The sequence below is a fragment of the Artemia sp. Qi Xiang Cuo genome, chromosome 20, assembly GCF_049724085.1.
Source record: "Artemia sp. Qi Xiang Cuo chromosome 20, ASM4972408v1, whole genome shotgun sequence".
In the NCBI taxonomy this organism is placed as follows: Eukaryota; Metazoa; Arthropoda; class Branchiopoda; order Anostraca; family Artemiidae; genus Artemia; species Artemia sp. Qi Xiang Cuo.
Genome location: NC_142813.1, coordinates 40,020,849 through 40,037,073, shown reverse-complemented (window position 1 = coordinate 40,037,073; position 16,225 = coordinate 40,020,849). Strand labels below are relative to the sequence as shown.

The 16,225-nt window shown below is 34.9% G+C and overlaps 1 protein-coding gene across 1 annotated transcript in view; it reads left to right on the top strand.

The window, feature by feature from the left end:
- The window catches only part of Not1 (CCR4-NOT transcription complex subunit 1), a 52,491-nt gene that overhangs the window by 25,614 nt on the left and 10,652 nt on the right, over positions 1-16,225 (top strand). The window contains exon 5 of the mRNA XM_089106223.1: positions 14,094-14,317. Within this exon, the coding sequence (XP_088962349.1) occupies positions 14,094-14,317 (224 nt within the window). The remainder of the gene's footprint in view (positions 1-14,093; positions 14,318-16,225) is intronic.

The window sequence follows — 16,225 nt, the reverse complement described above, 5'->3', positions numbered from 1 at the left end:
ACCCCTTTGCAGCAATGGAAGCAAATGCTGCCCAACAATACCAAATAAAGCCTGTAATGAAACCAACCAAAACCCCCAAGTCAAATGCCCCCAATGCAGCAAGCACCCCAGATACAACACCATCTTCTAAGCCCCCTAGCTCAAAGCCCGATCAGAAGGAATCACCAAGCCAACAAGCCTCCTTGTCCGGTGAGATGAGGCCAGCCTGGCCCTCCCTCCCAAGAAGAAACAAACCAGAAACACTACCAGGAATAAATCAATTAACCAACAAACAGGATGCACTACCAAAAATGCAATCCCCAAATATATGCTTATTCATTCTAAACTGTAATGCAGTTCAGGCCATGAACATACATCAACTACAGAAAACAAATATTATTGCAGAATTGGCCAAAATTTACATCCCAGATGATATGCTCATTCAAGCAAAAAAAGATCTTGCTTTACTCTTAACAAAGCTGAACATTGATACACATTCATATGAAGAATAAATCAACAACACAAAATTTATCAATACTCCAATGGAATGTAAGATCACTAACAGAAAATAAGCTAAATGAACTAACATCATTTATGAATAATAATTCAATTAATATTGCTTGCCTCCAAGAAACTCATTTAACCCAAAATCAACAAATTAAGTCTCTGGGATATACTATCCTGAGAAAGGATAGATCTTCAGAGAGAAAAGGATGTGGTGTAGCTTTATTAGTTAATAATAATATAAAATTTTGTGGCATCAAATTTCCAGATTTTGAAAATGATGTTGATGTAATTGGTATAAGTGTTTGGCTGAATAATTTAAAAACCTATATAATAAGCTTTTATAACCCTAATGGCCAAACTACAGATGCCATTGATTTTTTTAATTATATAAATAATTCTAATATTTTAAAAAATATCATTATTTGTGGAGATTTCAATGCCCACAGCCTTTTGTGGGGGAATAAACCAGCAAATAAAGCTGGTAAATTTATTGAGCATATGACTTCAAATAATAATGAATTAGTTGTTGCTACCCTCCAAACCTGAATACTTATTTCAACCCCAAAAGTGGCAATTTCTCCACAATTGACCTACAAATTGTGTCTTTAAATTTTTTGAACAAAATTTACATAAATAAAATTGATAGTCTATGTACAGACCACTTTGCTATAGTTTGCTCCCTAAATGAACCTGCTGAAACTTTATCTCATACATCCAAATATATCAACACTAAAGCAAATTGGTCTATTTTCCAAAATAAGCTAAATGATGAAATTAAAAGTTTCACCCAAAGTTCATGAATTTCTAAGACAACAGTTGACACACATGCTGAAGCATTGACATCTTTACTAATAAATACAGCTAATCATGCTATCCCCAGGACAACACCTAAGAAAACATTCCCTAAACAAATTCCTAAGGCATGGTGGACAAATGAGTGCCTAAATAAATGGAGGATAAAAAGGCAGCTAGGACAGACTTCATAAAAAAACCAACACCTACTACATATTTAAAAAAATTACAAGCAGAATCTAATCTAAAAAGGACTATAATAGATGCTAAATATAAGTACTGGAATAATTTTGCAAATAATCTCTCCAGAGAAACACATGAGCCAATTATACATAAAGTCATAAGCCACATATGTGGGAAAAAGACTTCTCCCAACCCACTCCTGTATGAGCTTATACATAATAATACCCAGTATGACAATGATAATGAAAAGGCTAACCTATTTGCAACTCTTTTTGTTAATAAGCTAACATCAAATAATCAAAGCAAGCTGTCCACAATTCCTATGAACCCTAGTTACCAACCCCGCCCAGGATCCGAGTACATAACTAATCCATTTTCAATCCAGGAATTGAATAATGCAATACATCATATTAGGTCCAAAACTAGCAGTAGCTATGACAATATACACCCTACATGGATAAAGAATCTCACACCTTCATACAAACAAGAACTGCTAAATTGTTATAATCACGCTTGGGCATCTTCTAGGTTCCCCAATATATGGAAATGTTCGTCCCTCCTACCAATCCTAAAGAAAAATAAACCAAAAGATAACCCTGAGTCTTATAGGCCCATAATGATTACACCTGTGATGGGGAAAATAATGGAGAAAATGATTTATCACAGACTCCTCTGGTTTGTTGAGAAAAATAACATGATCCCACACACTCAAACTGGATTCAGGAAATACCACTCCTCAACAGATGCTTTCATTTTGCTAACAAATGCAATAAATGAATCTTTCTAAAAAAATAATATCCTAGTGGCAGCTTTCCTAGATTTTGAAGGAGCTTATGACAATGTGAACCACCAAATCCTTTTATATAAACTTGCAAACCTTGGAATACCTCCTAAGCTAGTATCCTTTATTAAATCCTTCATAGAAGTGCGAAGTTTCATTGTTTGTGTTGGTTCAGCCTCTTCACCCCAAAAGACAATATCCAAAGGCCTACCTCAGGGAGCAGTCCTCAGTTGCCTCCTTTTTGCCCTATATCTCTGGGACATGAACCTACCCCACACGAATCGACAATATGCTGATGATCTGGTGCTATGGTCATCTGGCAACACCTTTCAGATAGCACAGTCAAATCTGCAAAAGTCACTTTTCCAGTTTGAAAAATTCTCTCAACATTCAGATTTACCCATTGCACCCACCAAGTCAAAAATAATCCAATTTCACCGGAAGCGAAACCATGTTAATGCAAAACTAACTCTAAATAAAACAACTATTCCAGAAGATAATAATATTAATTACCTAGGTCTCATGCTTGACCAAAAACTTAATTTCCACCTCCACATTTCAAACACAATAAAAAAATGTTATAGAAAAGCAAATATACTAAAAAGACTTCTTTCCACACCCTGGGGTTGTAAGGAGAAAACCTTACTCCAGTTTTATAAATCACATATAAGACCCCATATTGATTATGGGCTCATTGTCTATGGTGCATGTGCAAAGACCCAGATGCAAAAAATTGAAACAACACAAAATGATATAATACGTCTCATATTTGGTCTTAGGAAACCCACAAGCACCAAGTTTCTGCTTATGGAGAGTGGATTAACAACAATAAGGGAGAGACGTAGCCTTCTCTTGATAAAACATCTTACAAAAATTGAATCAAATAGCTCACACACATTACATAATTGGTTAAGAAATCAAGCCATGTATAGAGGTATTGCAGATGAGTATGCCAATATTCAAAAGAAGTTACCTGTACCAGCAAAGTCTATTGCACCTACTTTCCCCCAATCCCCTCCATGGAATTGGTCATTTCCCATAATAAATACTGAATTTTCAAAATGGAATAAATATTTAACCCCCATTGCTTTTGTCCAGAAAAAATTTGCAGAACTTAATACAATTACATATAAAAATCACTTCCAAATATTTGTTGATGGGTCAAAAATGGATGAGAAGGTTGCAAGTGGTGTTTTCCTTCCTCACCTGAAAATTGCAATGGGCGAGAGATTATTTAATAATTTATCTATAATGTCTGCTGAGTTAAATGCCATAATCATGGCATTAGAACACCTTAAGCAAAACCAACCTTTGATTGAAAATTCGAATAATATTATCATCTATTCCGACTCTTTATCAAGCCTTGAGTTGCTGGCCTCAGCTCCTCATTGTAAATTGGACATTGACACTTATCATTGTCACAGTATTATTGATAATCTTGCTTCAAGTGGCATAAAAACTTATTTTCTGTACATTCCTAGCCACTCTGGCATAAGTGGTAATCATCAGGTTGATGAAATAGCAAAAAATGCTATAAATATTGACCAGCCAAGTGGGAGACCAATCCCAATTAGAGATATTTACCGATGGAGGCTATCAGATATTAATTCTAATAAGATGAATCCTATCCTTTCCCCCTTTCCCAATAAATATCTTTCTAATATTTATCATAGAATTCGTTCTGGAACAAATGGACTAAATTTCCTTGCATTCTCATATAAACTTTCTAATTCAAGTGGATCAATTCCCCTGTCCCCTCTTTGCAGGCATTGTAATATAAATAATGAAACAATTGACCATTGCCTATTTGAATGTAATATGCTGACGTCTGCACAACATACCTTGCTTTGTAAACTGTTAAAATACTTCAAACACCACAAAATCCCACTATCAGCCAAGAGCCTAGCCAACTATACCTGCACACAGAGCATAGCAATCGACATCTATCATCTTATATTTGAACTCTTAGAGTCAAAAGATCTGCTGAAAGATATCTGAATTTATCTAATAAATATGAGGCAATCAAGCCAGTAGCTCTGTAGCCCACAGAGTTAAGCAAAAGGAAAAGGGATAAATAGTTTTACTGAAAAGCCCGCCTGCTGTTAAATAGAAGAAGAAGAAGTAGATTTGTGGTTCTTCTGGGTAATGCTAGATGGCGTTAAGTGTTTTTTGTTTTTGTTTTTTTTTTCTCTCAAAGACGAGCTTGAATTTTCTCTCTTATCAATTTTCTACGCTCTTGGGTTTTGTATCTTTGTGACTCAATTTTAAATAAGTCCTATTTTGGTGCATTCTTTTATGAGATTTTGCTCTTTAATTTAAATAAGAAAACATTTGTAAAAATTTAAGATGTATGCCTGATCAGTGGTGGCTGCTGTAACCCAAAAGGTAGTATGTTCCAAAGCATAAATTTTTGGAGAATTGACAAACGGGAAAATTCGCCTGCATTGGGAAAAAGCAGGAAATCTGTACTAGAAAGTTGTACAGCAGAAAGTTGGTGTGATGTTTTTAAAAGGAGGATTTTATTAGGCATCAAAGTTAGGACAATACAACTTTGATATAAAAGTTCCAATTTCTACCTATCTGTAAGCAAGGAGCAAGGACAAATTAGATTACAAGAAAAAAGTTATACTCAAATATGCAAGAATCAAAATAAGATACGAAAGTTGTATTTAACCGATTGATAGTGCTTGATTTATTCAGGGGGTAGTATGCAATCCACATCCAGTATTATAGTCACACTTGACAATAAAATCAAAATTATATGTGACTACATCGCCCGTAATGGGTCTCGTTTGTAATTTGTTGAGTTGAGCAATGTTCTACTTTCAAGCGTCTTTATGGTTGATGAATCAGAGTGGTAATTTAAGTTGTTTTTAAAATTAAAAATAGATGGCAGCTTGGAACGGCAGTTTTTTTTATATATATCTGATGAATATGGCAAAATATGTAAAGACATAACATTAGTAGAGAGTGCTTAGGACAGATTTGTCATTTCAATTATCTGCTTATGTAGATATCTTTTTAGTTCTTTTTATGTTATGATTTTCTTTTTAATTCCTGAATTCGTAATGCCAGGTATAATTAATTATCTAATTTGTTGCTTAGCTTTTATTGAAGTTTTTGGATGACTATTGAATCTTCTTTTGAAAAAATCTACAGGAAAACTTTTAGGGATACGTTCCTCAGGGAGATCGTTCCAGATCAAATTACAACATTAAATGAAGCTGTTCTTTAAGTACTCGGTTCTGGGCTTACCAGCCTGAAGATAATTGGAACGAGTGTGCCTTCATGTCTGTCTTGATGGTTGGACAATTGGGGACTACGCGGTAGAAGGTTCTTGCGGTGAAGGGTTATCCCCCGCTTTTTTGTCCATGAGATTCTCACCTGATCGAGGTGGGTGTTTCAAGAGAAATCTGCGGAACAATGGATTCCAAGAAGACGAAGCTAGTCAACTTTCTTTATAGCTTCGTTCAAGATCCTTCAAGATTATGCCTAATGGTGATAAACTGTTTATTCACTAAATGCACCTTTTTAAATGTGATCAGCAAATACAGACTCTGGAGAGTTTCCTATCCATCATTTTCGGAAAAGAAGCGACCTGCGCATGTTTTGGCAACAGCATGTAAGCCTCCAGGAAACTCATTTAACCCAAAATCAACAAATTAAGTCTCTGGGATATACTATCCTGAGAAAGGATAGATCTTCAGAGAGAAAAGGAGGTGGTGTAGCTTTATTAGTTAATAATAATATAAAATTTTGTGGCATCAATTTTCCAGATTTTGAAAATGATGTTGATGTAATTGGTATAAGTGTTTGGCTGAATAATTTAAAAATCTACATAATAAGCTTTTATAACCCTAATGGCCAAACTACAGATGCCAAGGATTTCTTTAATTATATAAATAATTCTAATATGTTAAAAAATATCATTATTTGTGGTGATTTCAATGCCCACAGCCTTTTGTGGGGGAATAAACCAGCAAATAAAGCTGGTAAATTTATTGAGCATATGACTTCAAATAATAATGAATTAGTTGTTGCTACCCCTCCAAACCTGAATACTTATTTCAACCCCAAAAGTGTGTCTCCAAAATTGTCTACAAATTGTGTCTTTAAATTTTTTGAACAAAATTTACATAAATAAAATTGATAGTCTATGTACAGACCACTTTGCTATAGTTTGCTCCCTAAATGAACCTGCTGAAACTTTATCTCATACATCCAAATATATCAACACTAAAGCAAATTGGTCTATTTTCCACAATAAGCTAAATGATGAAATTACAAGTTTCACCCAAAGTTCATGCATTTCTAACACAACAGTTGACACACATGCTGAAGCGTTGACATCTTTACTAATAAATACAGCTAATCATGCTATCCCCAGGAAAACACCTAAGAAAACAGTCCCTAAACAAATTCCTAAAACATGGTGGACAAATGAGTGCCTAAATAAATGGAGGATAAAAAAGGCAGCTAGGACAGAATTCATAAAAAAAACCATCACCTACATATTTAAAAAAATTACAAGCAGAATCTAATCTAAAAAGGACTATAACAGATGCTAAATATAAATACTGGAATAATTTTGCAAATAATCTCTCCAGAGAAACAAATGAGCCAATTATACATAAAGTCATAAGCCACATATGTGGGAAAAAGACTTCTCCCAACCCACTCCTGTATGAGCTTATACATAATAATACCCATTATGACAATGATAATGAAAAGGCTAACCTATTTGCAACTCTTTTTGTTAATAAGCTAACATCAAATAATCAAAGCAAACTGTCCACAATTCCTATGAACCCTTGTTACCAACTACGCCCAGGATCCGAGTACATAACTAATCCATTTTCAATCCAGGAATTGAATAATGCAATACATCATATTAGGTCCAAAACTAGCAGTAGCTATGACAACATACACCCTACATGGATAAAGAATCTCACACCTTCATACAAACAAGAACTGCTAAATTGTTATAATCACGCTTGGGCATCTTCTAGGTTCCCCAATATATGGAAATGTTCGTCCCTCCTACCAATCCTAAAGAAAAATAAACCAAAAGATAACCCTGAGTCTTATAGGCCCATAATGATTACACCTGTGATGGGGAAAATAATGGAGAAAATGATTTATCACAGACTCCTCTGGTTTGTTGAGAAAAATAACATGATCCCACACACTCAAACTGGATTCAGGAAATACCACTCCTCAACAGATGCTTTCATTTTGCTAACAAATGCAATAAATGAATCTTTCTCAAAAAATAATATCCTAGTGGCAGCTTTCCTAGATTTTGAAGGAGCTTATGACAATGTGAACCACCAAATCCTTTTAAATAAACTTACAAACCTTGGAGTACCTCCTAAGCTAGTATCCTTTATTAAATCCTTCATAGAAGTGCGAAGTTTCATTGTTTGTGTTGGTTCAGCCTCTTCGCCCCAAAAGACAATTTCCAAAGGCCTACCTCGGGGAGCAGTCCTCAGTTGCCTCCTTTTTGCCCTATATCTCTGGGACATGAACCTACCCCACACGAATCTACAATATGCTGATGATCTGGTGCTATGGTCATCTGACAAAACCTTTCAGATAGCACAGTCAAATCTGCAAAAGTCACTTTTCCAGTTTGAAAAATTCTCTCAACATTCAGATTTACCCATTGCACCCACCATTGCAAGTCAAAAATAATCCAATTTCATTGGAAGCGAAACCATGTTAATGCAAAACTAACTCTAAATAAAACAACTATTCCAGAAGATAATAATAATAATTACCTAGGTCTCATGCTTGACCAAAAACTCAATTTCCACCTCCACATTTCAAACACAATAAAAAAATGTTATAGAAAAGCAAATATACTAAAAAGACTTCTTTCCACACCCTGGGGTTGTAAGGAGAAAACCTTACTCCAGTCTTATAAATCACATATAAGACCCCAAATTGACTATGGGCTCATTGTCTATGGTGCATGTGCAAAGGCCCAGATGCAAAAAAATTAAACAACACAAAATGATATAATAAGTCTAATTTTTGGTATTATGAAACCCACAAGAACCAAGTTTCTGCTTATGGAGATTGGATTAACAACAATAAGGGAGAGACGTAGCTTTCTCTTGATAAAACATCTTACAAAAATTGAATCAAATAGCTCACACACATTACATAATTGGTTAAGAAATCCAGCCATGTATAGAGGTATTGCAGATGAGTATGCCAATATTCAAAAGAAGTTCCCTGTACCAGCAAAATCTATTGCACCTACTTTCCCCCAATCCCCTCCATGGAATTGGTCATTTCCCATAACAAATACTGAATTTTCAAAATGGAATAAAGATTTAACCCCCATTGCTTTTGTCAAGAAAAAATTTGTAGAACTTAATACAATTACCTATAAAAATCACTTCCAAATATTTGTTGATGGGTCAAAAATGGATGAGAAAGTTGCAAGTGGTGATTTCCTTCCTCACCTGAAAATTGCAATGGGAGAGAGATTATTTAATAATTAATCAATAATGTCTGCTGAGTTAAATGCCATAATCATGGCATTAGAACACCTTAAGCAAAACCAACCTTTGATTGAAAATTCGAATAATATTATCATCTATTCCGACTCTTTATCAAGCCTTGAGTTGCTGGCCTCAGCTCCTCAATATAAGTTGGACATTGACACTTATCTGTGTCTCAGTATTATTGATAATATTGCTTCAAGTGGCATAAAAACTTACTTTCAGTACATTCCTAGCCACTCTGGCATAAGTGGTAATCATCAGGTTGATGAAATAGCAAAAAATGCTATAAATATTGACCAGCCAAGTGGGAGACCAATCCCAATTAGAGATATTTACCGATGGAGGCTATCAGATATTAATTTTAATAAGATTAATCCTATCCTTTCCCCCTTTCCCAATAAGTATCTTTCTAAAATTTATCATAGAATTCGTTCTGGAACAAATGGACTAAATTTCCTTGCATTCTCATATAAGATTTCTAATTCAAGTGGTTCAATTCCCCTGTCCCCTCTTTGCAGGCATTGTAATATGTATAATGAAACAATTGACCATTGCCTATTTGAATGTAATATGCTGACGTCTGCACAACATACCTTGCTTTCTAAACTGTCAAAATACTTCAAACACCACAAAATCCCACTATCAGCCAAGAGCCTAGCCAACTATACCTGCACACAGAGCATAGAAATCGACATCTATCATCTTATATTTGAACTCCTTGAGTCGAAAGATCTGCTGAAAGATATCTGAATATATCTAATACATATGAGGCAATCAAGCCAGTAGCTCTGTAGCCCACAGAGTGAAGCAGAAGGAAAAGGGCTAAATAGTTTTACTGAAAAGCCCGCCTGCTGTTAAATAGAAGAAGAAGAAGGGGGTAGATTGAATGTTTGTCGCTAACTTTTTTTTTTAGCTATTTTCTTCTTTTTTTTCACAAAACAGATGTGGCTACCAGAGCCCAGTTTTGTGAAGCGCGCTTGTTAGTTAATGGATCTGTCTTGCTTCTACGTAAACGCTTTTTTTTCACTTTTTTTAGCCTTTTTTATGCAAGATCCTCAATTTGTCTGGTGACGTAGATTGAGTCGAACATATCTGAACTAATAGTTCAGATATGTGATAAAAATGGGATAAAATGGGGAACAATGTAAAGTAAACAATCTATAACAGATATAATTACACTAAGGTTTTCTCATTGTGGGTGTCTATATAGTACTTTTAAAATTTTACAATTTGAACTGTCAAAATATAATCCTGGGGCGTTAAATCATTGTTTTAACACAAGTAAGTGCAATTTCAGCTTAGCATCAAAATAGCAAAAATGAAAGAAAGGCATTATAGATGGGGCCGTGCAATCCATTACTGTAATCGGTCTTTTAAGATAAACAAAAATATTTTTTAAGTTATTAGAAAAAAATGTTTTATCTCCACTTTCTTTCAATCATCTTTAGCTCACTTCTTTTTCTTCTATTTTATTGTCCATCCATTTCTCCCAAAGAGAATTGTCTAAAACTGGGAATAAAACCCCAAAATTACCAAAAAAAAACCGTCATTTAAAATGGAAAAAATGATTTGACAGCTATATAATAAAACATTCTTAAACTCATTGTCCCAGAGATCATAGATTGTTATAAACACAAAAATAAATAGTGCTATTTTAATCAATCTCCATGAGTCAATATAGCCTTCCTATTTGATAAATACATCGTTTGTACACTCGCCATCCCTCAGAGCATCCAAGTGATTCTATAGTGCATACTTAGACCTTTTTTCATGTTTTTTTTTTCAGATTAATTACAGTGCATGTATTAGGGCGATTTCACCCGTACTATACACAGCAAAAAATTTAGCTTTTTTTTCTTGCTACCGCCATCTCTTACTTTTGAAACTCAGAGTTTTCTCGCGCCAATAGGCCTTTTCTGGCGATATTGTTGAGTAGCAATCTGTTCTGGCGAGACATTGTTGACCAACAATCGTGTTCTAGTGACCAAAAAAGGTCTTGTTGATCAACATTGTGGATGAAAACGACCCACAATTCTAATCGTTGTTTGTCAGACTTTTGGCTCAAATTTAAGGGGAAAATTTCAAGGCTGGAAATCATGGGTGAAAATCGTTTCTGTTCTTCCAATTTTAGAAGAGACAAAGGGGCTAATTTGAAACAAAGATGGTTATATTTATTGTTGACTTGATCTCTTGCCTAAAATAAGACATGAGAAAGTATATTTTCTTAATTACCCACCCCTTTTCCCTCTAAAGGGCACTGAAGAAATTTTGTTGTACTTCATTGAACCTTTCAGAATTTGATCAGACAGTGAAAAAGTGCATAAACAGTGAAAATGACAAGAGTAATTGAACATAATGAAACAATGTTCAGTTGATTTTGAAAATATTGCCATTTATTTTCAACAATGATATAAAATTGTGTTCTTGCAAAAATCGTTGTTGATCCACAATTGTTGATGAATAGATCTGTTCTCCCGATTGCTGATCAACATTGTTTATCAACAGTTTGTTCACCAGAAAAGGCCCATCAACCCGCTCACAAGGAAGGGTAGTTCCAGTTGTTGCTATAAGGCAGGGTACTTCAAAAAATTTTATGTTAGAAGACATACATTTTAAAGGAAGGTATAATAGGAAAAAAGATATGATTTGGGTTTTATTTCTTTTTTAAGGTTTATATTCCGTATACAAGGTTTTGATTTGTTATTTTTCTGCAGTACTACGGTTTTTCTGTATCAGTGTATTATGACTATTTCTTTAGCTTGCTTTTTTTTCAGATTGAAAACTACGTTGAAAATTAGTTTAGCAAAAAAAGAACATTTCTGTAATTAATATCACAGCTGGGGTTCGCATGTGGATAGATCTGAGACTAATAAACCCGATGATATAAGCGTCTTATCTTTTCGGTACAAGTTACAGCTATAGGCCTGTAGCAAAATTACATGTTCCACATGCAGGATTATATTCGGAATTTTGTTTTTTGTTTGTTTGTTTTTTTGGGGGGAGGGGGGGGGGTTGTAGGGTATTAAAAATAATTTTTTACAACACATCAAAAATTTGTTTATGTGTATTTTTGTTACGTTTTTACGGGTCGGACGAACATTTTGGTTTTGGTTAAGAAAGAAACAAATGTGAAAAATCATCAAAAAGTAAGCTAAAAACAAATTATGTCAACGGATTAAGGAGATATAGCTTTTTTAAGGTGTAGTTGTACTTGAGAATCAAAGGTTGTTAATGTTTGAGTTTTACAGAGGAAAAGTGCTGTCAAATAAGTAGTTTTACTCCTTTTTTTTTCAGGGTTGAATGTGACAGCATTGACAAAAATGTTGCGCTGACTAAAAACTTCATAATTTTGAAACAACCATAAGAAAAGTCTAAGAAAATCGTAGTGTTCAGGAATGAATGCATTATAGATGGATCCAGAGGGGGAAATTGCCTTTATCTTAACGTCCTAGGTACTTATAAGACCGGATGTTGATCAAAAGCTGAATTTTCTTACTGTTTCTTGAGACCGAGAAAAGAAAATGAAACATTAAATTGTTAGGAAAAAATCTAAAAGGGAAATGCCTCTGTCCTCTGTATAGAGACATCATTTAGTATAATTTTGTCTCTTCTCCTAATAAGTTTTCCGATTTTTCTCCCTGGACAGAGGCATCATTCAATAAAATGTTGTCTCTTGTAATAAGTTCTTCAATTTTTCTCTCTGTCAAGAGGCATTGTTCAGTACTATCTTTTCTCCTCTAATAAGCTCTTTTGTTCTTCTCCCTGGACAGAAGTATCATTCAACACAATCTTGTCTCGTCTCCTAATAAGTTCTCCAATTCTTCTCCCTGGACAGAGACATCATTCGATACAACCTTGTCTCTTCTCCTAATAAGCTCTCCAATTCTTCTCCCTGGACAGAGGCATCATTCAATGCTATCTTGTCTCTTCTAATAAGTTCTCCGATTCTTCTACCTGGACAGAGGCATCATTCAACACGATCTTGTTTCTTCTCCTAATAAGTTCTCCAATTCTTCTCCCTGGACAGAGGTAGAATTCAGTACGATCTTATCTCTTCTCCCAATAAATTCTGTAATTCTTCTTCCTGGACAGAGGTATCATTCAATACGATCTTGTTTCTTCTCCTAATAAGTTCTTCTATTTTTCTCCCTGGACAGAGGCATCGTTCAGCACAATTTTGTCTCTTCTAATTATTTCTTCTATTTTTCTTTTTCTCCAGAGGCATCATTACAGAACAATCTAGTCTCTTCTACTAGTAAGCTCTTCTATTCTTCCTCCTGGACAGAAGCATCATTCAACACAATCTTTCATATTTATGCAAAATTAAAAGATCTTAATAGAAACTGGTATCTGTCCCGTTCGTTGAGGGGCTTACACTTCAAAGCATAGTCTGACTTCCATATGCTGTGTCTGACTTCATGTCTGAGTCCAGACTGCTTCTATCGCATGTACAACTCAGTGCTTGGCTGAAACAAGTCACAATAAATCAGTTCTGGGGTCTAGAATTTTGTCTCTAGGATTTCAAAATCATCGTATGAAGAAACTTTTCGTGTCAATGTAATTAACATCTGCGCTTAAGGTTTATGAATCTTGCGAAATATGAGTTTTTCTGACTAGCTCAACGCTGTAACAAACTCCAAAAGGATAAGATTCCTTTTGTGTGTGTGCGTGTTTTTCTGTCGTTTTTTTACGATACTTTTTTTCTTTTTTTACGATACTTTTTTTTACTTTGAAATGTGAACTTGGCACGTCTCGGCTTGTAGTAGCCCAAATTTTTTGGATAAACATCTTATCTTGCTTATATCATTGGATTCATTAGTTTCAGATCTTTTCATTTGCCTAGCCAGAACTAAGGTATAACTCAGACTTTTTTTTTAGAGAATGATCAAAACATTCTAGAAACAGCTAGGTTTTCGTTTTTTCAAAGATTTTCAACCAATTTTCAAGAAATTTTTCAATCTAAAAAATGCAAAGCAAATTTCCAAAATTTAAGTCAGTAGGTGGATAAAGCTGAATTGTAGTTTTCGTGCGGTAGGAAAATTGTCGCCTTGCGTTGGAAAATGAAACCGAAGGTCTGCAGAATGATAACATACCAAAAGCTTGAAGAAGGAACGTGAACCTTGAGACTGGCTCTCGAGTGTATGTCTGGCATGACTTCCTAGCCTAACCACGTACCTTGCCAGATTTAGGTGCTTGTGTGTGGAAGTCCAGTTAGACCTGCTTCTGAATGTTCCCTTACAATAATGCCTCTCTCACCGTTTAGGTTTTTAACCAAACAAAAATAGAGCTTTCAAATAGCTAAAGATTTTTAATAGGATATTTTCCTCATATTAAAGGTGGAAGAGATTCCGGCAAAGCATTTGGTGTATTCATCCATCAGATGAACCTGCATGGAATTTTGAAGAGTGATGATATTGTAACAAGATTCTTCAGGTTGAGTACCCAAATTTGTGTGAATATGTGCTACCGGGTGCTTTCAGAGCCAGCAAGTTCTCCATCCATTGCGCGCACAAAGTGTTTCCACAATTTGGATGCTTTTGCAAGACTTATTGCACTCTTGGTAAGTCATGTCTTCTTCTTTATTAGAAACTTGAAGTTATGGATTTATTACACCAATAGATTAATTTATTACCTCAATTAGGTTAATAGAGAAGTAGAGCTTAATAATTGGTTTTGCCTCCTTCAAACACCTAAGGAAACCCTTACTCTTGACATAGAAGAAAAAGCATAAGAAGCTCACCACGATGCTTGCTGCCTTTAGACTATTAAAAATAAATATTTCTAGCATTCGACCCATAAACTTCTGCTTATCCTGAAAACCAGATAAGGTTAGAAAAATGAATTAAATAAGGCCATTGAACTTCAGGATGGGTTGTACTTTTTCAGCTTAAAAAAAGAACTTTTACTTAGTCTACAAGTAAGTTGTTCAAAAAATGCATAATAGTCAAGGTCACTGTAAAGGGTCAAAGTCAAAATATTAATTTTATTATTGTAATTTTATTTCCCTCATAAATACAAAAATTGAGAAGTAACGCATAGAAATGAAAAAAAAATCAAATCATATCAATATAAAATAGCAATCCCAAAATAATAAGTGCAACAAAACCACGTCAAAAATAAAAAAGTAAAAAATGTATAGAGTCTGTATCCACATCTGTTATTTCGCATGGTGAATTTGAATCCGGGTTTGGCGACTACATTAGTTTAAAGACTCACTTTAGGCATTTTAGGTCCTATAACTAATGGAATTTTTCAATACTGTATTTATTTGTATATCTCGTAAAATTTTGGCAAAATAAAAAAGATCAGAATCATTAAGAACTTGGGTGAACAGTTTCTGTCTATTAACAGTGTCATTTTAAAAGTCAACGCATTTACTATGATAATATTAAAGCAGGTAAAATGCGATTAACTTTGATATATTAACGATTGGTAAGACTCAGGGGATAAGTCATAAAATTAAAATCTGAATAAACCAGCGCGAATTATCACTCCAAATTCTAAATATTTTATTTTGAAACAGCGCATTCACTGATACAATATAATAATATCAATAATTTCAATGTTTAGGCAAATTTAAGGGATACAACTTGAAATAAGAAACTGAATAAACAAGTGTGAATTATAACTTCTTCTTTGGTAAAAAGCTCTTGGACTCGCATCATTCGGGATCCTTATGGCTTCGAAGTTGGCTGATGCTCCTCCATGGCATTGATTTTTATTCCTCCAATGGGGGAAAGACAACTGCTTTGGCTTTTTGATAAGGTAAAAACAAGGGAAGTGTAGGGCCTTGCTCCCTTTTCCCCGCAGGTAGGTACCCTACGACTCTTGCTACACGACCCTCCCCTCTTTCTGCTTGTTGACCCTTCTTCTTACCGTTTTAAAGGCATATTTTACAAAATATTGAGACTTCGGAAGAAGTCAATTATTCCCTCGAAAATCCATCTCTATTCCTGAGCTGGGAGGTCTGCTTCTAGCAACAGCTTGACATCTTCCTGGAACCTCAATTTTTTGGTGGTTCTTTTAAGCTTGGAGGAGATTGTTGTTAACTTCGGGCATTCAAACGGGAGATGCTGAATAGTCTCGACTGTTAATGCGTATTGGCGGCAGAGAGGGCTTGGATCTTCGTTCCACAAGTGTTCTTCTCTCCGGGGAATCATTGCTTGGCTCTAAATGCTCAGAGACGCCAAATTCTCCCTGAGGTCTTTGAATATGAGTTTCAATTGTCTATAGTGAAGTAAATTGCAATTTCTACGTCTCAGTGCATCCGTAAGCGTGGTATATACATTGTTTTGGCTGATTCTAGAAGACCTCTGAATTGCATGACTTGCCAGTTTGTCAATCTCCTCTTTAAAACATATTCACTGGTGGCTAGGGACGTGTAGGAAAGCTATTTCGATCCCCTCTTTGTTAAGGGCTATTATCAATTCTTGAGACCGATGCACGTCTCAGTCTGTGACTTCACAGC